Source organism: Zosterops lateralis (assembly GCF_965231275.1).
Source record: "Zosterops lateralis genome assembly, chromosome: 4".
Taxonomy (NCBI): Eukaryota; Metazoa; Chordata; class Aves; order Passeriformes; family Zosteropidae; genus Zosterops; species Zosterops lateralis.
Genome location: NC_139765.1, coordinates 15,855,359 through 15,882,456, shown reverse-complemented (window position 1 = coordinate 15,882,456; position 27,098 = coordinate 15,855,359). Strand labels below are relative to the sequence as shown.

At 42.7% G+C, this 27,098-nt stretch overlaps 1 protein-coding gene across 1 annotated transcript; it reads right to left on the bottom strand.

Annotated features, from left to right (window-relative positions):
* Positions 1–754: 754 nt before the first annotated feature.
* FAM180A (family with sequence similarity 180 member A) lies at positions 755–27,098 on the bottom strand. Its single transcript, XM_083860139.1, has 3 exons — positions 26,805–27,098; positions 2,204–2,304; positions 755–1,901 (listed from the first exon to the last, which is right to left on the bottom strand). The coding sequence occupies exons 1-3, from the start codon at positions 26,878–26,880 to the stop codon at positions 1,560–1,562; spliced, it is 519 nt and encodes a 172-aa protein (XP_083716265.1). The 5' UTR covers positions 26,881–27,098; the 3' UTR covers positions 755–1,559.

The window sequence follows — 27,098 nt, the reverse complement described above, 5'->3', positions numbered from 1 at the left end:
AAGGGACACAGAAGAATTAATTCCTTTTGTTCAGGTGATGCAGAAGCAGTTAAATATGATTCAGAACTTGGGCTGGAATCCTTAGGTCTGTTTTAGTTTTGGGGATTTGTGATTTGGGCCTGCATCTTGAACATATTACACAATAGAAAAATGGAGAATGACGATATGAAAAGATGAAATAAATGTTCAGCTATTTTCCCATTGTTTGGAAGTAGAAGCACCTCTAGTATCAATAAAAAAAACATAGTCTTTGTCTCTTGAGCACAAAAATTAGGGGGTTTGATTTAGAACAATTTGGATTTTTAATAGCTAGTCATGTTTCTGATAAAATAGATCTCCTTTTTCCATCTGTTTTCTGTTCATGATTTTTTCAGAGTTTATTATAATTGGTTGCAGCATTTCTACAGTTTTTCCTTTGCTGCTCCCAAAGTCATAATTTGCACCACTGAATTGGTAAATAGCCTTTTCTGCTAAGTGGTCAGATGCAGTTGTTCATTGACTGAACAATTTGGGATCCTTCTATGTGCTCAGCACTTATGTGCACACACATGCATGAAAACAGACACACACACAAACACACACATATACTCTAATGAATATGCAATTTACTGTTAAGAAAAGAGAGACAGTGCCAAATTCCGCACCAGATATGTTTTAATGCACCTTCCTCCCTAGCCTCAGAGGGGTTCTGAAGCATGGGTTTAGATGACCTATGTTCAAGTGATAGAACCAGGAAAAATGTGGCATTATTAAATTAAATAGGGGCTTTGTCTTTCCTTGGATTACACTGAGGACAAATACACGTTCCTTAAAAAAAAAAAAAAAAAAAAACAACAAAAAACAAACAAACAAAACAACAAGCAGCAGAAGCAAAGTCGTGTGCAAATAATGAAAGAATCATTCAGACTGTTTGGGAGGACAGCTCCAGGAAGCAGGGAATACGTTCATAGGCATTGTTTGCTGCTGGTCTCCACAATGCCCTTTGTCTTCTGCAAATGTTATTGCAATTAACAATTTGGCTCAGCCAAATTACGTGAATCAGAGAGTGCTTATTTATGAGAACATTTGGAATGAATAATATGTGGCATAATTTCTAAAGGCTGACAGTTATGAAACCTCTTCCTTTTACAGCAGGCCTTCATCTCTGTGTAATATTCTCCTACTGGCCAGCCAAAACATGAACTTGTTTCCCCAGCTAGAAAAGCAGCACTCTCCAGCACTTGCACATCGGCATGTAAGCATAAGCACAGAATATTTATGTATTGCTTATAGGAAACCTGAAGAACGAAACAAGGGTCTGCCTGGGTGTACACCAAACTCCTTTCTTTTCCTGTCACAGAATGTGCTCTCAAGCCAGCACAAAAATCGAATTCTCAGGAGTGAAGACGTTTTTCGCCGTTTAGCATGGAACTAGAAAGCGGATTCCACAAGAGGGAGCCAGAAAACGAACAATCTTCCTTGAAGCAGGCTATTGAACTCTTACAGAATAAAGTGGAGGTCGTGCTACATTGTGTCCTTCATCAGCCAGAGCAGGTGGCTGAGCTGCTGCTCCTCTTCCACTATGAGGGTTGCTTGTTGTAGGGGAGCATCAAGTCGTTCTTCAGGGCTTTGTAGAGATTGACAAAGGATTCAGCCCAAGTGTCTTTCTGGTGTCCCTGGGACTGGGCAGCTCTGTAGGCTGTGTAGACCATGGTCAGCACTGTCCTTTCAAAGTCTTCTTTCTTGAGGACTCTTGGGTAGGAAGACAGCCTGCTGCTCAGCCTGCGGATCTCTGTGATGCTCTTGGGGATAATCTCATTGCAGATGGTGTTGAACTCAGCAGCCTTCCTCAGGGAAGCCAGCTCCTCATCCTTGATGGAGATCTTCTGACCTTTGTCAATGTCAAGCTCAGCTAAAAGAAACTGGTGCAAAATGAGAAGACAGAAAGCTATTTATTTTCTCCAAGAGATTCCAGACAGAGTACATGTGAATTAACAATATGCCCTCAGGTCTTTAATTTTTTGTGAAATGGAGACAGTTGCACTGTCTGGAGGTGGAGGAAGACCAGAAAGTTTCTATGTGTTCCCACCCTTCTGGTGAACTATCACACAGCCATGGGTTTACTGCTGGGATGAATAACAGTGGCACAAAGCCAGATAGTGGATGACCCCAGTATGGACAGTACTCCCAATCCCAGATAAGGAGTAAGGTTGATATACTGAACCTCATAAAGCAGGACCACATCTTCCAGTGAGTTTTGTAACACTGGGTTGAGGAAGGCAGCTGAGGACCTCTTGAATCGGTGAGCAGCTGGGAAAAGCACAGCTGGAAAACAGTAATGGGAAAAGAGAAGTTCTATAAGGTACCAAACATTGACAAGAAGAAGCACTTTTCAATAGTAGAGTCAAGTAAAAAACTGCCTCTTGTAAAGTCTTACTGTACAGCATGGCCTTTCACTGTAAATGAAATCTGTGGCAGGGACTGCTTTGATCCTCATCTCCCAGGGATGGAGGTTAGCTGTTTGTCCTAGATCCATAGGGTGCCTAGCATTGAGTTGTTTGTCATCCAAGCCTGGAACTCTGAGTTGCAGCCTCAGCGGAAAGGAATAATGATAATTACAGCATTAACATTGTCTGAAATACAGGTCCTTTTGCTGGATCTGAAAGGGGAAATCAGTACTGATACTCAACAAAACCTACTTTTTCTGGTCCATTCTTCTGCTGTCATGCTTCTGAGAGTCTACATTTCTCTGAGTTTCAATTATCTAAAAGTTGATCTCCCCTTATTTATTAGAGATAGATTCACCAGAGAGTAATCAGCTCATGTGTCCTGGGTATTTACACTTGGAAGGAGTGAGTCACTCCAGATGTCTGTGTCTCTTCACTGAGCCTGTTACCAGCTTAGACAAGACAGCTACATCCAGTGAGGTGAATCCCAGCTTAGTGTGGCTTTAATACTTTGCAGGTCATAACTGGAAAAAACAGAGCCTGCTACCATCAGGTATCTGTTCACCACTGTGAAGTGCAGTACAGACATTGTCTCAGGGAAACGAGACAGAAAACATATATACAGTCTCAGCACCCCAGTGAAATAGAGCATTTGTGGAATCAATGACCTAGACAGTCCAGGGTATAGAAAACATCTGATGCTGCTTTAGAGAAGACCTAAATGCTTTGAGTTATTAACCAGGTTCCTAAACATCCATGTACTTTTAAAAAGTCTAAATTACTTTCAAAGCAGAAGGGAAAACCTCTCTTTAGTGTTTTATTTTTATATTATTATTTAAATATTATTTAGATATTGATGTTTAGGTCATAATAATTTGAATTTGCTGGATTTTTTTTTTAATATTCAGGACTACAAAGGAGTTTTTTTTAACTTTTGCTTATGTGGCTGTTGATATGTTTTCCATAAACTTCACTCCTCAATTTTAACTCTCTTTACCAATACACAAATTTGGAAACCAAGAAAAAAAGGAAACAAGTCCCCCACATTTTGAAAGATATTATGATTCCTCTGTCAAAATCAAGGTTTTTTAGAGTTATGAGCAACACGTAACAGAACATGCAGCTTACTTTGAATTTCTGGAAAGTTTCAACCCACCCTTCCTCTACCAGATTATTTTCCCATGAAATATTTTTACAAAATCAATTTTGTCTGGTTTTGCCAAAGTTCTGGCAATGAATTTTGCATGCTTCCTGTAAATAACCTGAACATCATTTAAAGTTCTCTCTTCTAGGCATGAAACAAAACCAAAACCAAAACCAAACAAGTTGGAGCAACTGTAATTATTTTACGGAGTTGTCCCAACTCTCTGACTACATGGTTCATCAGACAATTTGACTCTTTGGGGCTACCCAAGCAGATTATAAATATGCAGTTTCTTCCAGGCTCTGTACCCTAAATGCAGCCATGCTTCCTGCACCATTTGCAACCGATGACGTTGTTATAGTTTGGCTTGTTAATGATATTTAAATTCTAGTAAAGCAAGAAGAGAAAAACCAGAGCCTCAGGACCTTTACTATCCAGTTTATGAAAAAATGAATCACAATAATGCTAGGTATGAAGCAATTAATGCTTGACACAACAAAGGGTATTAATAAATTAGCTGGGGAATAGGTAAAATACTTTGTTGCATTGCAGTAAATGTACTGTACAGCAGTTAGGATGGGTTTCAGGCAGAGCCGCTCCTTCCCTGATATTTCCCACTCTTGCTCAGAGTTTTGCTGAGGCACACTGGAGCTACTCCATTTTTCAGTCGACAATTTGAAAATGCAACTGAGTGCGTGTGAAGCACTTGAAACTTCAAGCACTAATTGCTGAATAATTAAAACTGTTATTACTGGGCAATTAAAACTCTAATTACTTAGCAGCTGGAAGAAATCCAGTCTGTAATGATGACTATTCATTTTTCTCTCTTTTAGCTTTTAGATGCCCTTTTGGTGAAAACAGCCTCAGAGCATGGAGTACCTCTACATATACAGATGGTTTACATCTCAAATATCCCCTGAGCCATGGAAAAGTGTCTGTGGCATTTTGCTTCAGTGCTGTCATGCTTCTTGTCATCATAGTGATTGCTTTTAACTTTCAATCCAAGCAGAGATTCCCATTGTGGAGCTGAGCTGGGAGCCACCAGCTTCAGCCCATCACCACTCATCCAGAAAAGCCTCAGCAAAGGACTCACACAAAAATGAATGCCATACCACCGATTCAGTACTAGCCCACTTGCTGAGTCCCAGGTAATACCTCAGAAAGAAGGGGTTTGTTAAGAGATTCAAAGGCACAAGGGCTTGAGCTGCTCTGTCCTGAGAAGGGATTTTTATGCGTATCAGCAGCATGCCAGTAGCACTGACTCCCTTGTCTCATAATCTCGTTCCCAAAACATTAAAATTTGTTACAGTTCTTAGAGACTCTGCTCATAAAGTCTTTCAGAGCTCGTTTGTATTTGTCATGGTTATCTGATTTTCCTGATCGTCATTTTATCCAGTCCTTCCCTTTCTCTTTCTTCCTGCTCAGTAGTCAAATCCTTCCACCATCACTCCCTACACAGTCCTCTCCATGAATTCACAAGTTCCTCCAAGTCTGTATGAACATTTGGCGCAAGCACTGTGATTTTCATTGTATTTACTTAACACATTTAAGCACAAAAGCTGAGATATAGAAAGATTTTCAGTCAGCTTCTGCATTTAATGATTGTGAATTCCATTTGAGATTTTTGCTGACTTTTACTTCTTCCTGCATTTACTTACATCTCTGACATGAGTTGTCTGTGGACATCAAAGAAAAGTAGAAGAGTTTAGAACTTTTTACTAATTTCTTTCCCAAGGGACTTCTCTATAAAGCTATCAAGCAACTGGAGATGCAGAGTGATGTGCATGATTTTATATTGATGTGGCAGCCAATTCATTTCAATGGCAGTAGCCATGAACATCTAAGCAGCAGAGATCCCCAATTAGTACTGACAGAGAAAGCTCAGCCCAGTGATCTCTGAAGTCAGTGAAGAGTCTCCTATTGATTTATTGGTTTTATTTCTCTTACATATGGGTTAAGGCATCTCCAGTGTGGATACAGGTACTTCTGTCCTAAGGGCTGGTCAGTTATGTAACAAAAAGCTTATAATTTGCAGGAACAAGTTAGGAAAAAAAAGCTTTTCATTATCTGTACTGAAAACATTTTCTATTATATATCTGTGTACTGCCACACTCACCTTCTTCCAAATCCCTTCTCCAGAGGGCCCGGAGAGTTCTGCCTTGCTATCTGCTCAGGGCTCAGGGCTGGGGTGGATCAGAGAGAGCAAAGTATCTGAGCACAGCTGCCCCCAAGCCTGACCCTGCACAGACTTATCCTGTGCCCTGGAGTGCACCACTCCCTCTGCCTCAAGGCTGCAGGCAGCCCACACTTCTCCTGCTTGGGGTGGTTAAAAGTACTCATCAAAATTGGCACAGAAATCTCTATTTTCTGCTTGCTGCAGGAGCCCATCCAGTCTCCTATGTCTCTTCCAAGAAGAGTGTCAATTCCACTCTTCTTCAAGACTACCCAGGCTCTTAAACAAAAAGAAAGCCATGTTTGCCAACTCATTGACCTGCTTCTATCTACTTAGCTGGTGCATCTTTATGATTTAAACATAACATCACATTTGAGGCTGACAATAGCCTCATTTAAAGATGTTTCCATCTCTCTTAAGAGAATCTTCTGCACTTCATTAGCCATGTGGTAAATATTTGTGATCCTCTCCCAGGTTTTCCCTGCAGTTTGATTGGTGAGGGTACAGATGTTTAGTTTTGCTTTCCAGTTCATGCATCTGTTCATTATTTCCCAGCTGCTTCCTGTGATGTGTTTGCTCAATAAGCACAGAGCATAGCTGCAGGAGTTCTCAGTTATTTGTGCATCATCAATGCCCTTTTCTTCCCCTGTGAAAAGGTATGAAGCATGACTTGGGCCCCGTGCAGACCATTGCTCCAGAGCAAGTGCAGCTCCCTGGGGCCCTAGCACATGAACAGTTTAATTTGGGTTATGACTCAAAAGGAATTATTTTGATTGTCATCAGAGGCATGGAAAAGAGTTATCTCATTGCTTCAGAAGGACACCTTCTATGAAGGACAGGAGGAGCAGAGGAACAAGAAGGATTTGATTCTTCAAGAGGGATTCAAGTTTTTGCCAAAGAGAACAAAATCAGCACTGTCCACAAAATGATTGTATGGGCAGATACATTAGCCATTGTAATCTTTGCCATGCAAAAACTGATAAGTGATCCAGGCTGACTGAATCTGTTTTGTTGCAGAGATTGCTGGGCAGTTCCTAGAAGCTGTTATTTTGGATTTTAGGGCAAATGCCTGAAATGCTCACAAGAGGATTCTTTACTCTGTGGGTGACTGCACACTGGAGCAGATTGTCCAGAGGGGCTGTGGAATCTCCTACACTGGAGATATTTAAGAATTGTCTGAACACAATCCTGTGCCATGTGCTCTGGGATGACCCTGCCTGAGCAGGGAGGTGGGAGCAGGTGATCCACAGTGCTCCCTTCCAACCTGGCCCATTCTGTCTGGGTGATTCTACACCTGTTTGTGGGAAGCATAGGTTTGAACTCTCCTTGACCATGCTGTGCAGAAGAGAAGAGGATACGAGTGTCAAAGTTTGCATACACTTGAAAAAAGCTTTTGTTTCATGTTTCTCTTTGATAGACTTAATTCTGAGGGCTTGCACACAGACCAGAAGTATCTCTTATACATAAAGAATTTTATTTCTGTCTAATGACACTTTGGTAGGTTCATAGCTTCATTGCTGGAGTAACAATTTCCTATTCTCTATTTACTGCCTCAGGCTAACAGGGAAATACCCTTGAAAATACCTGTCTTTACCATTCTGCAGTGGTGCCAACAGCATCACTTACATCAGGGTGGGGGGATGACAGGTGTGTCAGGCAGTGAAATTGGAAATGTAAATCACAAAAAGGGCAAGATTATTAAAGGATTAATGTGTTTTATGCATTTTACTCCTTGTCCTGTACTTGGCTCATCTCCAGAAGGATGCATCTTCACCATCTGCAAGGTGTTTGTACTGTCCTGGGCCTGTGGCTGTTGTCAGGGCAGAATGTGAGCTTTGGCTACATTCCCTGACTTTTTGCTTTTCTGTATCAAAACATTAGAAATATTAGAAATAATTGAACACTGTCCCAGTGCAGGAAAAATTGACAGACTGGGGATCTGGAGGAAGAATAAGGGCAATCAAATAAGAGAAACACACACAAAATTCAAAAAGACAATAAAATAATGCTGCAATGCTACAGCATCTGAAACTTGTCTGTCTTGCATGATTAGCATCTGAAACTTGTCTGGATTTGCAGTTATTCACATAAATAGCTCCTATTTTGCATTCCAACTTTGATACATTTAAATCTCCATCATTGGGAGATTAAATCCCAAAGCTCCTTAGGAGAGCACAGTAGTGAGTTGGAGAAAACATTTTCATTACAAAACAACATGAATTACCACATGTTTAAAAGCAGCTACCAAGAGAATGTGCTCTGTTTGCTCTCAGTTCATATCCTGGCTATCAGCTCCTAAGGCTAAATGTAATTCCTGGCCATTGACTAAAGTGAAAATGGACATTAACATAATTTCTAGTTATTAAAAAATGGTTAAAAGGAAAAGAAATGCTTTGTCTTGAAAAGTTTTGTGAAAAAGGATGTAGGAAGTAGATCTCCCTACAAAAGTTGTTAACAGGCATCATCACTGCTCTTATGAGAAAAATCAGTTTAAAACACTTTAAATTAATAGCAGATTGTATTCAATTCCATAGTGCAACATATTATTAGTTTTTTTCAAAGTTAGTTTTTACTAATTTATCTCCTTTTTCAGGGACAAACACATTCCAAAAGGGTGTCTCAGTTGCATAAAACAGAACCCATTCCTACATAAACTTCTGCACTTCATAAATGGCCTGAGATGTGTGAGATTAGAACAATGTGCAACAGAGTTCCCATACAAACACTAGAGTGGTAATAGCTTGTCTAGCTACTTGGTATGAATAAGAAATGTAAAGGTGTGTTAGAAAGACTAAAAAACCATTATGCTTGCAGAAATTGATATAGGTAGGGAAGAAAATGGTCAGCCGAGTCTGTGTTTGTGAGAGGTGGAGGATATTTACATTTATGACTTAAGTGAAATGGTTTCAAAGATATCACTAGCACCGACCAATGAAAATGGTCTGAGAATTTATTCCCTCATATGGAATTTCCATTATGCAGCATTTTCACCTGTTCCCAGGCTGAAACAATGTATACTGTGTTATTTATTCTTCCCTTGGTGTGATAAGGAGAGGTCCTCACCTGGAATTATTTATGCTCATAATAAAACATTCCAGCCAGCCAGAAGAGTCCTTTAATATGCTGGAGGAAAGTCGCTGCAAAACATGTGAACAGGAAAAATGCACACAGAGAAACTGAAGGAAAGAGGACGTGAACTATATTGTTTTCTTATCCTTCAGTTTGCTGCTGTATTACCACAAACTGGGGATAAACTATAGCAAAACTGTACAAGTAAAGGGCAGCAATAAAGGAAAGAAATAGCAACCCTGTTGCACATGTTTAATGTAGAGTCAATAAATAATTGTGGTAACACAGTTAATTTCAGGCAGAGTCGGGAAATGGAGCAGTACTTTGTATTCCTGTGTTCACTGCAGAGCCACCTCTCCTTCCCTATCTGTGTGGCTCACAACGGTCCTGGTCCACGGGAAAGACACCAAGCAGTCCTAATTAAACATATTTGAAATAGTTTCTTACAGATGAACAAGTGAAGGGATACAACAATGATCCAATCTACTTCCATTTCTCCCTGGAAGCAGGAGGGAAGGGAGTGAGTGAGAGAAGGAAGGAAGAAACACAGCAGGGTGCTTGTGTTTTACTGCTGAGCTGTGGGGGAACAGCCGAGGAGTAGAATGAAGCAGAATGGAGCAGGATGAAGAAGAATGAAGCAGCTGCCTCTGCTGTTGAGCAGTGGAGAGAGAGCAAAGGAAACCAGAGCTCTGCTTGACAGGAAATGACAGAACTGCAGCAGCTCCAAGAGCTTCCTGCATGGTGCTATTGCTGCCCTGGAAGGAAAGCCCTGCAACACCAAATCCCTCTCAGCAGTTCTCTGCCTTTTTATACCGACATCACAGAGCCCAAAGCGGTGGGCTCAAGCCTTGCACCACCCTCCCAGGTATGTGTTTCCTCAAAGCTGAGTCCCTGGGCACAGAGAAAAGGTATTCACTCAGTAGTTCAGGACGGCTGGGTTTCCTTTGCGTCCTGGCAGGCAGAGGTGACTGCTTGGCCAGGGTTTTGCCGAGCCTGACCTCACTCACCAAGCTGCAGCTGTGAGGGGCAGCTCCTGCCCGGCACTGCCTCCTTCCCTTTGTGCCAACACCGCTTTGTGTGGCCATGGAGGCATGGATGAAGGGGAAAAACAAACACCCCCCCCCCCGCCCCCCGACCCCTTGGTAATTTTTAGCTATCTCACTTCATAACACATCTGCTACGCCAGCAGCATTTCTACAAGTGAGAAACTCCCTGTGCAGTTGTGCTCCAACTGTTCTTAGCTTATCTGGTGGTGATTCAAGTCCTCAAATGACCTAAGGATGGAAATCAGCCCTGGGAGGAAAAGCAGAAGCCCTTCCTCAGGCCTTCACACCCCTGATCTAACCACTAGATGGATAAGATCCCTTTGTTTTTTGATTGTTGATGGCCAACTCAACAAGGGTAGTCATTGCTCCTGATAGAGGTGAGGGTTGGCTGCAGGGCCATTAGCTGCCAAGCACTTCTGCCCCATCTATGCTTACAACCCACTGAGCTTTTAACTCAGTGGCAGAAAGAAATTCAACTGGTAGAAAGAATATGTAAATTTTTTTCCCCAGACCAGACAAAGAGAAAATAATCAAAGGTCCAGTTTGAACCACAGACCTAGCAGGGAGTAGTATGAAATTTTATTTCATGATTGCATGACAGCTCAGAAATGCCAGAGACCCTGGAATTATTCACTTAATCTAGCGAGGGCTACCTAGATAAAGAGACTGGCCAGAGAAACGCAAATCTGATCAATATGATTAACACTGCGCAACTCCTTTATTTTGAGAGAAACGGCGTCTTTTATACATTTCTATATAGTTTACACTTTGGATAGCTCAGTCATTGGCACACAGCAAGGGAAAGAATGAAAACATACATTATTTAACTTACAGTTAAGGTGGCTACACATGTGCCTACTAACTACTTTACTCAGTGACCTTCAAATCCCCATTGTCTTCCCAAACACCTTAATATCTATTTCTAACTGTGCCACATGCCTGAAGGAATTTCAAGTGCGCAACAGGCTTCAAGGCCTCACCGAGGCCTCAGGTCAGGCCTCAGTCACAGTAGTTCAAAGTTCTGATATAAATCATGACCTCCTGCTTTAAGAAAATCAGCAACAACTTAAGCCATCTGTGAATGGTTTCAACTGGCAAATAAATTCAAGTGTCTGACAGTGGGTCTAGGAGCAGTCTCTGATCTGATTGCCAACTCTTAATATTTTATTCATGTATGAACTTCTCACACACATGAAACAACAATTTATCCTCACTAAGTATGAATATCACAGCTCAGAACTGAGGAGGAATAAACATTAGATTGTCCATTTCTTCTCACTCCAATTAGAAACAACCAGAAACGTCTTCCCTTCTCCTTCAGATCCCCATCCAAATTGAAATAAATTGTTAGGAAGTGAGTACATAAATACCAGTTTTCTGCTTCCTCTGCTCTGGGATTTCACTTGCTCTTCAAAAGCAGGGAAACCCCAGCTGCCTTTCCAGCTGTTCACTGAGCTCCAAATGTCAGTGCACCTGCTGAGGTTTTCTTAATGACATGAATATGTCCTGGATGAGAAGGAATATAAACCAGCCTTGCCCAGTAAACAAAAAAAAACGGGGATAGTGGGTTCTTTTTGTAAAGAAATGTGTTATTTTTGGAGGCCGTGCCTTTTCAAATCATTATATGATTTCTAGCAGTGTCAATAAAGGTAAGAAGTCTGAGAAAGGGACTCAAGACCTGAAGATGGATTTGGGTTTTTCTCTGAACTGGACTGGTACAGCTGCTTTGCTACGTGGGCAGACCATGAAGGATAGAAAGCTGGGCTGTATCCCTGGGTGAGAGTCAGGGCAAGCACATGTTTCTGCTGGAGAAGTGAGTGAGGATCAACACGGGAAACCATCTATTCTGTCAAGTACACACCTGAAAGCATGTCTGGGCCCTGTTAAGTTAATGTCTGCATCTCTGTGGAAATAATATTAAAATATTAGTGAAGCTCAAATATAATCCTTCACTAAATCTGATCAGTAGATTTCAATGTGTGCAGATATGATATTGGGCCAAGACAGTCTTTGTGATATTGACATAAACATAGGCACAGAAATATAAAGAATGAATATAAAATTGGTTGAGTTTATAGCTGCATCCCCCATTTCATAAACACATATGGGATTTCCATTTTACAAAGCTGATATTTTCCCAATCTTCATTTTTATTCCAAATGCTCCTAAAACCTGGCTATTTCTAGATCTTTCAGGTTTCAGAGTCTGCTGAAATAAAGCTGAGACTGATATACAACTGCATTCACCATTAAATACAGAAAGCCTTGCCAAAACTTGGAATGTTGCAAATTGTTATAGGCTGCTGGACACTGTAGGTGAGATTCTCAGATGACCTGAGCTGGCCTCACTGAATGAAATGAAGTTTAAAAGACTCCTGGTTATATGTTAAAAGTTTAAAGTGTTTAAATCCTCTGAATTGTTGTGTAACAAGTGTATTAATGGTCTAAATAATTTGTAATTGTAAGTCCCTGTGGTGTAGCAGTGAAGAGCCACCTCCGTAGTCTCCCTCCAAAGGCAGGGAACAAATTTACTCTTTAAAAACCTCGGGACCCCGGGCCGTCGCTGCTGCCGCCCGCTGCCTGCCGTCGGGGCCGTGCGCCCCCACAGCTGCCACTGCCACCGGAGCCCCTGCCGGCAGCCCTGCGCCAACCCCCCGGAGCTGCTGCTGGGTCTCCCGCAACTCAACCGCCACTGCCTGCTGCGCGCCCTTTTGCTGCGCGAGTTCCCAAGCACAGCCACCATGTGCGCCCCATCAGCATGTCTGCCCGCGTGCGTCCCATTAGCATTTCCTGCTGGCATGGAAATTAGTAGAACACCCATAAAGCCCCGCTGTAAACCAAGACATATTCAGCAACAAAAGTCCCCCGCCAAAACAAACTGATGTAAATCTGGACCCACAAAAGACAGTACTGAACTGGCTATGCCCTAAAGTATTGATAAACAGTTTTTTTGTATCTCGCTGTAACTTAAAAAGTGCCCGAGGGGGAGGGGATGCCCCTGGAGCGGGCTGGTCTGGGTGAGCTCCAGGCACACCTGCAAGGGCGGGGCTCCCGTCTCTGCAGTGACCTAAGGCTGCAAAGCCAAACAGACCCTCCTCCTCAAGGGTGAACCAGGAAGAGCTGACCATCCCTCGAGCTACGCCTTTGAGAGGTGATCAATAAAGGCATTTTAAAGAGAAAACATTGTCTCCTGCCCATTTTTAACACCACCAGCTCTGTGATGCAGCTCTCCTGGCAGCCAGCTCACAAAGAACCCTGTGCTGTGAAAGACCCACCTGGAATAACAGAGGAGACGAGAAAGGTAGAGTCAGTGTTACAGAAATCTTACAGCCAACAGAATAACCCAAATATTCCTTCCTGAGGAGAGAGACCTGAAAGGCACAAAATGATGACAGCTATGCCTGAGGTTGATGGAAATTTAAAACTTCTCTTTCACTGCTGCAGTTCTTGCTCCTACAGGTGCCATCTCCCAGTGGCTCCCAGCCCAGGAGGACCCTGCCAATTTGTCACATGTATTTGATTCAGTGCTCCTCTTCCTTAACATACAGTCTCTTCTGGAGCCACTTGTAAAATAGATTTTGGCTTATGGGAAAATAATGTAAGTAAATGTGTTATGAGGAACATACTGCAGTAAATAATTCTTGCTAAAATAAAATATAAATAAAAGTAATGAACAAACACCGATTCTGGGAAAACTAGGTTTGCATTCCAGGATGGGTGGCTCTGGCAGAAGGATAATAGGAATCAACACTTGAAAAGAAGGTCCCGGCCCTGGAGATGGGCCATTGACAGTGATTAATCAAAGATACCCCCGAATCAGATAAGCCTCAAGGACTGGGCACACCTGATGCAACCTTCCCAGAAAGTTCATCAAATTCATCAGGCTCTTCCCAGAAAACTATTCAAAGGAAAACTGCCTCAAAAGAAAACTCAAGAATACATCATCCAAGCAAAAGTGGACAAAGAATATAGCCTTGAGGGAAATAAAGAGTAAAAAAACTGGACTCTTGGTGATGGGATTCGCGAATGGGGAAGGATAAGTGCGGTAGTGGCTTGTCCATACACTCACCAGTGCTGATCCTGGGGTCGGGGCTGTCTTTTTATCATGGCTTTCCGTGTTCGCTACTATGCGAAAAATAAATTCTGTTTTTTTATTTTATTTTTCAAATCTGACTGTCTCATTTATAACAATATTTAAGGAAAAAATTACCTCATCTTCTAAATTTAGGATGAATAAATTTAGAGAAAGGGAGGAAGGCCTGATTTCAAGTAAAACCCTCTAGCATGCTGCTGACTGAAACCAGCTGGGAGTTGGTTCTTTGGTTTAACTGTGTGTGTTGAAGGCATTATTACTGTGGAGAAGCACTTAAATAAGATGCTGTGATAATCATCATAAATCTCATCCAGTTGTTTCCTACATTTGGGATTTCTTACTAGTTCAGAGACTCTGAAGCTTGCATAATGAAATGAGCTTACTTATAAAGGTTTTGCTGGCATATGGGTTACATCCTGCTAGAGAAAAATCTTCTGGTCTGTCTGCTGTCTGTTGCTTTGGCCTACACAATTACTCCGTGCCAAAGCTGGACATCAGAATGTGATTTATCTGCATGACAGATCTTCCTCAGTTTGCTAGTGGTGATGATCTCCCAGGTAAGCTTATAGACACCACCTGGTTATGAATATGTGATTGATACCCATCTTACATCATTTTCATATGATTTCCTTTGGTCAAGTTACGGTAATCATTGTCCGAGGTACTAGAATACAATAGTCATTTGTAGGGGTAGACTGACATTTAGTATGGCCACAAAATAAGACAGGGACTACTTGTCTCCTTATTTATAATTCCAAATGCTAGCCCCAGTAATCTTTAAATTCTGCTTTGACCTCTGAGTGCCAAGGATTAAGGATGGATGAAGGAGAATGAAAACTAACTCGTCTTGGCTGAGCTCCTTGGATTAGTAGCTGTTAACCATTGAGTTGGATTGCAGAGACAGGCTGCCATGGGCGCTGATCTGTTGCAAAAGGAACTCTCAGAAGGTGATTTATAACTTTGTTTAAATAACACGTGTTAATTTGTCAGCAAAAGCACCCATAGGGAAATGCATTGGGCTTTGAAAACAGCTCAGTAAACCACACAATGTTCCAGCAGTTGCTCCCAGCTGGAATTGCAATGAGAAGGACTGGCACTCTTTCCCACCTCAGTGGGCAGACATCCAAGGGGAGATGAGCTCCAGCCTCAGGTCTGTTGCAATGTGCATTTTGAGTTTTGTAAAGTTCTGTATGTTTTTGTTATTAAATTTCTGTAGTGGTTCATCCCAACAAACCCCCCTTTCCCAAATCCCTGTTGTTTTCCCCCTACAATAGCCCACTCCCAGTTCATTGCAATCCTTCCCTGATAATACCCATTGCCACACTCTAAGGCTTGAGTGCTCTGGCAAAAGCAAGTGACTCAGCCAGGCACCAGGTCCCCCCCATAGATGGCCCTCCTGTTCTGGGTCACACCCCTTTGCCCCTTCTATTGGCCCTGAGTTCTCCCCTCCCTGGGGAACCCTCCTGGGGAAAAAGGGGAAGCCTGGAGCCCCGGGGGGACAGGACAGAGGTGATTGTGAAAAAAATGAAATTTGGAGAATTGAAACCCCTGATTGTTATGTAATAAGTGTATTAATATCTTGAATGTTTATTTTGTAATGTAACAACAAGAAGCCACCTTGGTAAGCAAAAGGAGAGAGCTCTTTAAAAACTGCAGCCCCCCTGATGCCCCCCTGAAGTGAATGCTGAGAACCGAGAAAGAGGGCTTCGAAGGGAGGCGAGGCGCGGGCCTCGCCCTTGGTCTCCCCGCCCGTGCGGGCGGCTGTCTGCGAGCTCCCCGCCGCCGCGGGGTCTGCTCCCGGCACTCTCACGGCCCCTGTCCTCAGCGGCCGCGCTCCCGGCCCCTACCCCCACCCCCGACGCTGGGCGCTCCCGCCGGACCGCCGCTGGGGCCCGGCGCTGCCGCTGCTGGGGCCGGGGGAAGAAAAGCCGGCCACTCCTCCGTGCCCACCACGGGCAGCCAGGCGCCGCCGAGAAAGCCGAGAAGTGAGCGGGGCCAACTGGCCCCAACCCCCACCCGCAGCTGCTGCCATCAAGAGTCTGCCTCGGGCTTCCCAGTGCGGCACAGCCGGCCCCGGCCCGAGCCCAGTGCGGAAAACCCCAAAGCCCGCAAAACCACCATGTGGCGCGCCCAGACCGCCGCCCCGCTCCAAAAAAAGAACCTGCCCCCTCCACGCTCCGTCCCCACCTCACAGCCCCGGTGCTGCCCACCATTGAGACCTCCGAGACGCCATAACTGATTGTGAAACTGCCATGAGTTCGTTAGAGCCTGCAGCCCCTGCTTCCCGGGGCGACCCTGTACATGCAAATTAGAAATCCCAGGTGCATCTCGGGACCCTTTTAACACAAAAAAACCCTTATAAAAATAAACCTAAGTAAAATTAAAACACACAAAAACCAATACTAGGCCGCGTAAACCCTAGAGTATCAGGGGAACTGATTTTTCCAGTTTCTGTGACTCACTGTGACTTAAAAGTACCAAACCAGGAGTGAGACCCCGAGGCAAACAAAGGGAATTCAGAACTTTTGGAACACTCCCAGCGAGGGAAGAGTTCTCCAGCCCTGCTGAACTTCCTGCTGCAGAGCTGACAAAGACCCTCCACGGCGCAACGGGCTGCCAAAACCCCTTGAGCAACCATTGTAAGAGCTGATTAATAAAGGCATTTTAAGGAGAAAAATATTATCTCCGCCCATTTATTACAACTGGACAGATGGGCATGAGCCCAGAATAAAGATTTTCCTTCTCAAGTTCAAGCCCTCCTTCTTCCAAGTCGTCTACCACATTTTTGTCTAAGGTTTGGACCCAGAGATATAACTTGTTTGTATGGTTATCTGAAGAGCAGGGCTGGCTGGGGAACAGCTCAGAAGTAACCATACAGGTCCAGCAGCATTCACGTGCAGAGGAATCAGGGATGATATATCTACTTCTCTGACAGCTTGCATCTTGGTTGGTAGCATGAATTTAACCAGGAGGGAAAAGCTCCTGGGGGAACATCACAGATAGGTGTGAAAAGCCAGCTGGGCATGATGCACATTTCCATCTTTGACCATGAAAATAGAGAGGGGGTATTTAAGACACATTACAAGTTGGTCACACTGCCAAATTTGTGCAAGCAGAAACTGATCTCTTTACCTTGATGGTGATATTTTACTTCAGAGTCCCTCTGTGTTCCTTTGGAGGATCTAAGTGCACATGTTTTTCAGCTCTGGTATTCACTTTGGCTGGACCACACTGGCTGTGAGCAGCATGCACAGGGAGTGGGGCGGACATAACTGGATGCATGATGGATTGATGGGCTATGGCACATGCAGTTAGTCATTCAAGGTTTGAAGGGTATCCAGAAATTCCCAGCAAGTGTCCAGCAGCTTGCTCCCAAAACACAGCTTCTGGCTAGGAAAGGAGTGTCTTTCTAGGGAAGTACAATTTGTTACAGTATCCCTAACACTTAGGTATTTACCAGACAGATTCTTCAAAACCATACTTCATCAGCTGAAGCCTACAGCACTTACCTGCTGTGAACGTGGAAAATACAGCACCTCGGCAACACTACTCCCCAATCTGTGTGACAGCCCCGTATCTCTCAGTCCCACTGCTAAACATCTCCATCCTGCTCTCTGCCCTCCTGCAGGATTCCCTCCATTCCTAATATGCAGCAGTCCAGGCCTCAGCCAAGTGGCTGCTGTCTTCCCTCAGAGCAGGATGATTTCAGGGAGAGATCAGATGTTGTGCTGCCCATTCATTTCCCCCTGGGTTTTCCCAGGTGTCCTTTTTCCATGACCACATCATCATCCTCCTTCTGCTGGAGAGCCCAACAGGGCAGACACACAGTGTCCCTTGCCACTTGGGCCTAACTGGGGCTGATAGGTCTGATTTTTGCTGATTGCATTTGATTCCTGCTATTCCTGGACAGCCCAGTGTGGAAAAATCTTTGGATACTTTTCTATCCTCATTTCTTTGTGAGGACCCAACTGAGCTTTATGTTTTACTAAGTACAAGTCAGGGTAGGACAGTCCCTTTGAGTCCTGTTTGTTAAAAAACCTGGCAGTAGAAAGCAACAGAACAAGTAGTGTGTACATTTTTATCATTAGACTATTACCTTCCAAAACTTTCTGCCAAACTGGCATAGTAATCCCTGAAAACAGAAGTTGCTGCTACTATGAAAAATGGATGGTTTCACTCAACACATGCTGTACTATATTAGGAGGTCCACAAGTAGTGTTTGACTGGAAATGGAGTTTGTTTAGTGCCAAGCCATGAATAATTACAGTAAATAAAAAATGAAGCATGTTTTAAATGTCTTTTATTTTAAAAGGGGGCTTAAAACATGAACAGTTCCCTGAGACATAAAATCTGTGCTTAATAAATAAATTCAATAAACACTTTATTTTTCTTTAGAGCCAAGCATAAACAAAAGACTAATGTCATGGCTGTTAGCATTATGAAAACCAGGCAGGAAACTGAGGGCTTTCAAAACTTGATCCATTCCTCCAGGGACTGATAGGGAGAATCAGGGACTTGTGCAGTTGTGGTGCTGTTTCTTATGACTGATGTTAATGGGAAATGCTTTCACTCCATAGTCCTATAAAACTGCAAGATTCCTGCAGCTTCTGTGGAATAAAATGGTCTGTTTCTTGGGCAGTGGCAAGAGTTTTTTTGTATACCTATGTAGTGTAGAAGATCAAAGGGAGGGGTTAAAAAAAGTGAAGAAATCCTGACACACTGATGATTCAGTAGCAGTAATTTTAATTTTTATACTGTGACTAGAGGTCAATTGCCCAGACTAGAAGCTCTCAGTATTCTGGTAGGATGAGAGACTGTTGGGGACTAGAAATAAACTTGAGACCTGCTTACACAAGAAAAAGGCAGAGCCAGCTCCAAAGAAAAGCAACCATTCCAAGAGCCTGAGAAGCAGATGGGTAGGATGAAGACCAGCTGGGTCAGATGAGCATCTGCTGAAGTGTGGGTTCAAATGGGTGCCTACTGTGCTGACAAGCGAGGCAATGTTGCTCTAATCTTGATGTGGTGCACTTTAATACTTTCCATCCATATTTATAGGTTTTCTCTCTCTGTGCACTTTTCCTTTATCTTCATTTTTCCTCTCCTTCATACCATTTTCATTTCTACCTCCCGCTTTTTTCTTGTTCTTTCTCAGCATATCTGTCCTTTGTCACTGTGTCCCTCTTTGTGGCTCAAATTCTCCCTGCCAGACTGGAAAGTCTCTACTCTTCCCAAGGCTGAGAAGGGATTAGAAGCATCAAGTCCTTTCGTGGCACACCACCACCTGCCAAATGGACAGAGATGATTAAATCCTGATTTTCTGGCTTGCAGCAGATATCCACATCCAGTCCAGTGCAGTTTACTCTCTTTACAATTAGGCAGAACCATTTGAAGTGCTCTGCTTCCCCTGTGCCCTGCCAGGGGATGAGGGAGCCAAGCAGACCTTTCAGAAGACCTTGTGAGTTTGGGTCACCAATATGAGTCCGAAAGCACAGCACTCTCCTCCCAAATAACCTCTGAGCACTGAACAACTTATTTTTTACATTCTCAGCATCTTTTTCAGCTACCCACCTGGCTCCTCCTGAGCAGAGGGTGACTCAGTGGTTTGGAGCCTGGCTCCTGGCTGGTGATCTGTTTCCCTCTGGCCAGGGAGGAGTTTCCAGAGGACAAGTGGTATGCAGGCTACTCTCAGGGGAACTGAGGGGCTCCCAAACCTAACCAGCAAACTGGGCCAGGAAAGGCCTCACATATGCTTTCAGCAGAGGAAAGGAATGTTTGTGGAAACTGGGAGTAGTGGAGCTTATTTAACTTTGCCTCTCTCCTCCTCACATTCTCACCCTCCAGCCCGACACTGAGGCTGTGCTGTAAAAAGCACTGTGACAGCAAGAGAAGTGGAGACAGGTTATTGCTGCAGCCTGGAGCATCTTAAGGAGGGCAAAAGGAGTTCCTGGCTGAGGCTTGGCCACTGAGCAGGCATGGGAACACCACAGCCTGTAGTGCATATTTGAGCTGGTTTAATGTCTCTGAATGAGCAGGTCAGGGATATATCATAAAGCTGCCATAGCAACTCCCAAATTAAGCAGGATTTGGGTGTAATGAGAGACGGGTACCATAGAGACATACAGGATCCCTGCCTTGATTTTCTCTCCCTCCATTTAGGGAGAAAACCCCATAGACTACGGTCCCCTTGGGGTTTTTTTTGTTTGTGTTAAATAACAAGTGTCATTTGCAGCTTATTCTCAAGTGGCCTTTTTTAACAAATAACTGATTTGGGCTGGAAGATTTAAAAAAAAAAAAAAGGACACAAAATTCAAGATAATGAATAAGATAATGAATTGTGATCTCACTCCTGTTGACTTTTGTCACGTTGGTTTGCACACTGAAGTGCTTTTGAAGTTAAAGCAAGGGCCAGGTTTGTCCCCTTCAAACCAAGACACTCCATGCGCCCAGCTGACTTCTGTGCATCTTGGATGGAATCAGCTCCCCTCAGCAGAGCCACCGTGTGGCAGGGACATGCACAGAGCCCTGGCTCTGTCTATGGGCAATCTGTTTCTCCTCCAGCACCCAGGGCTTGCCCTGTAGGTCCTGCCCTGCCGTGAACCCAGGCACAGGCACTGTGTGCAAAGTTAATTGCTGCCCCACTCAGTTCTTTACCTCAGCAATTTACATCTTGCCTGTCACCATCTGAATAATCAGAGCCTCTGCAGCCTGATGATGTTCATTAAGGCCTGCTGACTTCCCTTTCAACTAGATTGCACTATTCAGTGCTTCTGACAGGATTCCTTTCTGCATGAGGAGTCATTACACTCCTGCTGAATATGGCATGATCTACCCCGGGAAAACAAGAAAAAGCACTTTCTGCTTCAGAAACAGAATTTAAAAAAAGAAAAAAAAAAAATCACAGCTATTAACAATACACAGGACTAAACACACACAGAGCCATCCTGAAGAGATTTGGGGAGGGGATTTAATGACTCTGTGCCTCACAACAAAAAAGAATGCTAATATTTTCTCTCCTTAATTAATCTGAAAGTTCTCTGGAGAAGGGCAGCTTATTTTTTATTCTGTGTGTTTGCATAATGCTGGGTACCATTGAGGTGTCTGGGCCCAGCAGCCGAGTATAAGGTAACCAGGAATGGACTGACAGTGTTTTACAGTCTTTGCATGTGTTATTTCATCCATCACAGAGCTGCCTCACCTGTGGAAGAGAACACTGGCTGATCAACAGGCACTAAGGGCAGTGTGATGGTTGTTGGACATGAGGTGAAGGGACCTATTTCCAGGTGAAAGTGGAAGGAGGGGCTGAAATGGCAGGAGGTGCTTCCCAGATGAGCTTTGGCTGGGGCAGGAGGACCTTTGTGCAAACTGATCCCGATCCCAGGACAGCTCCATTCCTGGGACTGGGGCAAATAGATGTGACACTACAGCATGCAGGAATTCTGAAAAAGATGAACAAAATGGCAGCAAATGTCTAACTGACTTGCCAGTCCTCAGTACTGGGATGGAACTGGGATCACCAGGAGGATTCTACAGTCACTCCCCTCAGCAAATAGATCTCATTTGGTCTAGGACCTATCAAAGAGAAAACAGCTTTAATCCATGTGTTTTCCTCTTGTTGATTACTCAGGTTTCTTCAAAATTGTCTAGTTCCTCTCTTTTTTAACTTTTATTGTGTGAGCTGTAAGTTTTAGCCACTTTTTAGATGTTTCCTGTGGTGAATAAAGTCTCAGAATCACTTAGATCTTTCTTTCCTAACAGCATGACTGCTTTTATAGAGTACAAAACCATCTATGATTTAAACTAAAATGCGAAAAATTCCATAATCTATCTTCCCTCTGATCTCATCAGAGTTTAGCATCTTTGCCCTAGAAAAGATTAGAAACTTTGATTTTTTTATTTATTTTTTTTAAGCATCCTTTGCATTTCTTTCAGGTTCAGGTATCCACTGTGAATTCTGATTTAAGGATCATCCTCCATGCAGGTTAAATTAATTAAGTCTGGTCCTAACGGAGCATTTGGGGAATCAGGACATGCTGGAATGGATTTTGATTACAGTCAAATCCCTACCTTACTGGATATTTATCCTACCATGGTTAAAATCCATTCAGAGATTGTGATATTCCAGCTACCCTTGCAACACCAAGCGGTTTTACTAATAACTAATCCCTTTCCAGACCTTCTTTAGGAAATGCCTTCACCTCCTTACAGACAGAGTTACAATATTTGGTGCAGAAATAATTTGCATCGGGGGACTCCAGACCACAAACTTGCATTCCCAGGAACTGGGTAGACTCATGGAACAGACTCCAGGTAGGTGGGAAGAACTTCTGCTGCAGATCAATCACCCATTTTGGAGCTCCAATGAGATTGTTGGAATGGGCCCAACAAACAGGGATTTTAGGGCAATTGACACAGTTTTCCAAGTGATCACATGAGAGCCAGAGAAAAAGGAAATATTGCATTTTACTCATAAGAAGTTACGTTCTTTACACAGCCAGGCTTAGACAGAATTGGCACTGCTCCATATTTCATTTCATATCTTTCATTTGCACTGCACATTTTAAGAATTGGATAATGATGTCTTTATAGAAATTAAAAGAAGTTTGGATAGACGTTACAATTTAAAAATTTCTGGTAGCTGGTCCAGCTGATGTAACTTCTTTTTACACTTGGATCAGATCTCTGGGAACCTTGTCACATATCAAATAACACAGACCATAACCTGGTTTACTGAAGGACCACTGGCTACATAAATGTGTATGCGTTTAACTATTTGTGTTGCAGTTACAGGCAGTGTTCAGGCCACATTCCCTTTGCTCATGGTCTCCAAGCCAAAAATGTCACACAAGAGTCACTGTCAGTGGTAGAATCCCAGAAGTTGCTCAGGCAGGGAGTGCCTGGCTGTAGGGATGCAATGTGAGATGCAGCAGGGAAGAGAGGGAAATAAGATGAAAAGGAGTGGGGATAAGGGCATGCTCTAATTTCTGAGGCACCCAGTCTTTGGACACACAGCAGAGATCACCAGCAACCAAATGACTGCAGAGATCAGGATATGTTAAACAGTGCTTCCTTATGAAAATACTGGCTGTCTTTCTAGCAATAGCCAGTCTCTCTTTCTCTTCCATACAGTCTTCCCTCTCTTGGCACTGGAGAGCTGCCAGCTTGCTACAGCCAAGTCCACAAGCAGAAGTAGCAGGCAAAAGTTGCTCAGGCAGCAGCTCCTCCATCAAACCCACAAACTGGGCTCCCACCACACCAGAGCAAATAGTAAGAGTTAACAATGTTGTGAGGAAATCGAGGAGGGACTTTCTGTTCTTTCAAGGAGTTCCCTCTGCAGAAAACCTGTAAGGAGAGCAGACTGTTCTCCTGGTGTTTTCAAACAACCATTTGACTTTCACCAACCACTAGAGACTGGGTAGAAAATAATGCTCATGGACCAGATAGATCTGGATGGAATCATAATTCTGCCTTTGAGCTACAGAAGGAACAGCATAAAAACTCCCCAAAAGCATGAAACCTCTGTGATGCTGATATATCCTTTTGAGACTGATGAGTGAAAAACATTCTACCTTCTTATTTTGTGTCTAACATCTCCTTTTCCAGCCTTCACTGAGGGGTGAACTTACCCTTGCAGCTGCTTTTGCACTGACCAAAAGCCACAACCATAAGAAATCTGCATCTTCCCTCCCTGAGTAAACACACAGCAAGAATGCTGCTGTTTGTGTGCCCCATTTATTAGAATCAGGCAGCCTTTACAGCAAATAAACTTGAGCCAGCTGAGAAGTGCTAATAAAGATTGCTTGGGGTTTCTCCTCAGGAAACAGACAACTCTTGTAATGCTCATAGGTCTGGCTTATGCTCTCCAGTGGATTGGTACTCCTTAAAATCTGATGGAAGCAACTGGCAAGTAGTGACACTTGTTGCCATAGCTGCATGGAAGAGGGTTTTTTGCTTATTTTTGTTGTTAAAACCCAGGACTTATTCCTTGGTTTCTTCAGAAGAAACATCTCTTAAGATCTGGAATTCTTATTTGGAACTTGAAGGATTTATATGATCTCACCTCTGCCATTTCATAGGGAATAATACTTAGTCAGTAAAGACTTCTAATAATATTTTTTCATTACCTTTTCCTTAGACAGAAGCTTCACAGAATCTGAGAGGATACTTCCATGCAGCTAAGCCTAAAAAAGGCTCAAGGAAACTTGAAGTGATGACAAGAAAATTATTTCATCATAACTCAGGATCTTTTCTTAGTTATTTTAAACACACCCATCCTAAGGACTAAGTTTTGCCTGTGACTTCTGGACCCGTGTCCACAGCTCATTTAAGGCAGGCTGAGGAGTGCGTGTGAGATTTTTAATGCAAAAGGGTGAGGCAGTTTAAAAAGAAAAAAGAATGAATAAAGCCCTCTCTTTTCCTGCCAGAAATGCTTTTGGTTTTTTTCCCCCCACTTATTGATGCTTCCAAGCAAAGGGAAAAGGGAGGTGGCAGTTGGGAGTTCCTAGTCACCAGTCAGCACGAGTGTGTTCATCTTTTCTCGTGTCTGAGTTTTTCTTGAGCCAAAGATTGAATGATTGGTTGCAAAGGTTGGGGATCCCAGGCTGCCCCAGTGCTTCCCAGCAGGAAAATGGTCAAAGCCAGACATTGTTATATACAATATTGACTGCCCATTTCTACTGCAAACAACAACTGCTGGCAGTTAAGGCAAGACCTTTTCCCTACTGTTTTGTAAACAACCTAGATGACAGGTCAACATGGAGATGATACACAGGTCTTTCATTTCCATCAGACCAGATGCAGATCTGTCTTTGCCTTTTCATTGCAAAACTCAATTTGGGACTTGACTAAGACTTAAATGACTGAGGTTTAACCTAAACAAGACTCAGTTGTCATTTGTGGAGGGAGGGAAGAGCTCTGAGTGTACAGAAGAATGTGTCATTTCTCAGTACTCAAATTTCGTCTTCTAAGCAATTCTAAAATTAAGACAGTGCTTGGACCCTCTAAAGATGCTGCAGATTTGGTTGGGTTGACACACAGTTCAAGGGAGTGGAGGTTCACTGAAGTAGTTATTGCTGAAGGAGTTGTGCCTCTAAAACATCTTTAGAACAGAATAATCCCAGTAGATGTGGAAAAGAAATCTGGTTTCCTTCTCAGAAAATGCCTGCACACAATATTTTTGACAACTGAACTCCTTATCACAACAGGGAATGAATCTTCTCTTCCCTCTGAGGTCTCCAAAAATAAACACTAGAGCTTCCAGCTTGAAAAAAATATCTGCTTTCCCAAAAGCCACAATAGAGTTCTGATGTTTTTTTTTTAAATATTCATGGTGATTAAAATTGAACTTTATTAGTTGCATGAATCCTTTTTAGGGTTGTAATGTTGTTTAATTAAAATAAGCATGTTAGCAAAAGTGAAGGACATCTTGAAATCACATAGTGATTATTACATGAAATTGAACTCCCTTATTTAAAGGTTTTTTTCCATTTCTTAGGCAAAGTGACATCTTTCTTCCAAAGGGTAGGGCTGGGGTTTTTTAAATTAATGTATACAGATCTAGTTCTGATTTTCTCACCTTTTTTTTTTGTCAAAAAAAACTGGAACACCCCTGTTCACAACAAATTCTTACCTACAGAATTACAGGATATTATGACAAATATTTGTGCTATTTCCTGTCTTATACCAGAAGAGAAAAGTAAGGTACATGCAGGTACAAATACATGCAATATCAGCTAAGAGAGTGATGAAAAATTTGTGGAAATAACTTTCCATGGTCAGTCCCAGGTCAATGTCCTGCCAGTGAGCTCCCACTAACAGGGATTTTTGAAAGGAAAAATTAAGCATTGTAAAGAAAAATTAAGCATTTGTATAGCCTGAGCTGAACTGTGTAGCTCTTCATTAATTCCCTCAACCATTCCCTCTCCTACAAAATCAAAACCAAACCCAAATGGCAGACTGGAATGGTACCAGCTATGATGAGGAAGACATGGGTGATTGGAGTAGGGAGGGAGGCATTTGAATGTTCTATTTTTTCAGCAGACTTTGGTTCCTTTAAATATCTGTGACTCTCTATATCAGAACCATAGAAATCTTTTGGGAGGTGTTTCCTTTCTCCACTTCCAGCAGCTACTGAACTAGTGCCAAATACCAGAGGAGAGAATAAAACCAAAAAAGGGAAAGAACATCATCACTAGCTTTGAATCCAATATGTGATATCCAATATCACTAGCTATGCAATCCAGTAGTTCCCAAATATTCCATATGCCACTGTCATGCTTAAAAAAATTACAAATGTGTCACGACTGTGTATTGTCACATTGGCAGCCAAAGCCTGGTAACACACCTGGTCACCTTCTCTGTGTTATCTGTGCTCCTCTGTCAGCATTCCCAGGTACCTTTCACAACCTAGGCATTCTTTGCTTTACTATTGCCAAGTATCTTCCTGCTAGAGCAGATTATGTCACCTGTAACTGCACAGGCTTTCCCTTTAAGGTTTTATAAGCTGTATTTTTTTGTTAGTGCAGGAGAAAAATTAGAAATAAGAAGGGGAAAAGTGCAGGAATGTAATTCTGGTTCTTGGACTATTTTAAATATTTTTATTCTAATAGAATACATAAATAATTTTACCTTTTTGCATTTATTTAAGTGTATTTTTTATTTATACATATATATTTTTAGCTGACCTGTTGAACGGAGAAAAAGAATTCCAGAGTTGGGAGGGAAAAAAATAAGAATTGTGCATATATATATATATATATTTATGTATATGCACACACATGTATAATGCAATATGATTTCAGACCAAATCTGCAACTCACATTTTTTCTCTTAAACAGTTTTTCAGGTTGAAATCTTACCTCTGCTCCATCTGTGGGTCACAGTGGCATGAGCACTGTAATAGAACAGCAGCAGCACCAAAGTCTTCCAAAGCATCCTTCTCTTTAAAATATGTATGTCTAGTTGTACAGTAGCTTTTTTATTTTCCCAGCTCCTTTCTTTTCAGGAATAAATAATGGCTTTTCCTCTCCCCCTCCCCCTTTGCAGAAGAACCTGTCTGTTCTTCTGAGTAGAGCTGAAGTCAGTGCGCAGCTCCTCTCCCAAATCGAGTCTCCTCAGGATAGGAAACTTACTTTCACAGACAGACTGTTTTT

Bases quoted from the DNA above. Each gene is read 5' to 3' on its own strand.
- FAM180A (XM_083860139.1), bottom strand. From the start codon at position 26,880: ATGCTTTGGAAGACTTTGGTGCTGCTGCTGTTCTATTACAGTGCTCAT. The intron at 2,305-26,804 runs GTAAGATTTCAA...ACTGTTTTCCAG, and splicing joins GACCCACAGATGGAGCAGAG to CTGTGCTTTTCCCAGCTGCT. The intron at 1,902-2,203 runs GTTCAGTATATC...ATTTTGCACCAG, and splicing joins ATGTGGTCCTGCTTTATGAG to TTTCTTTTAGCTGAGCTTGA.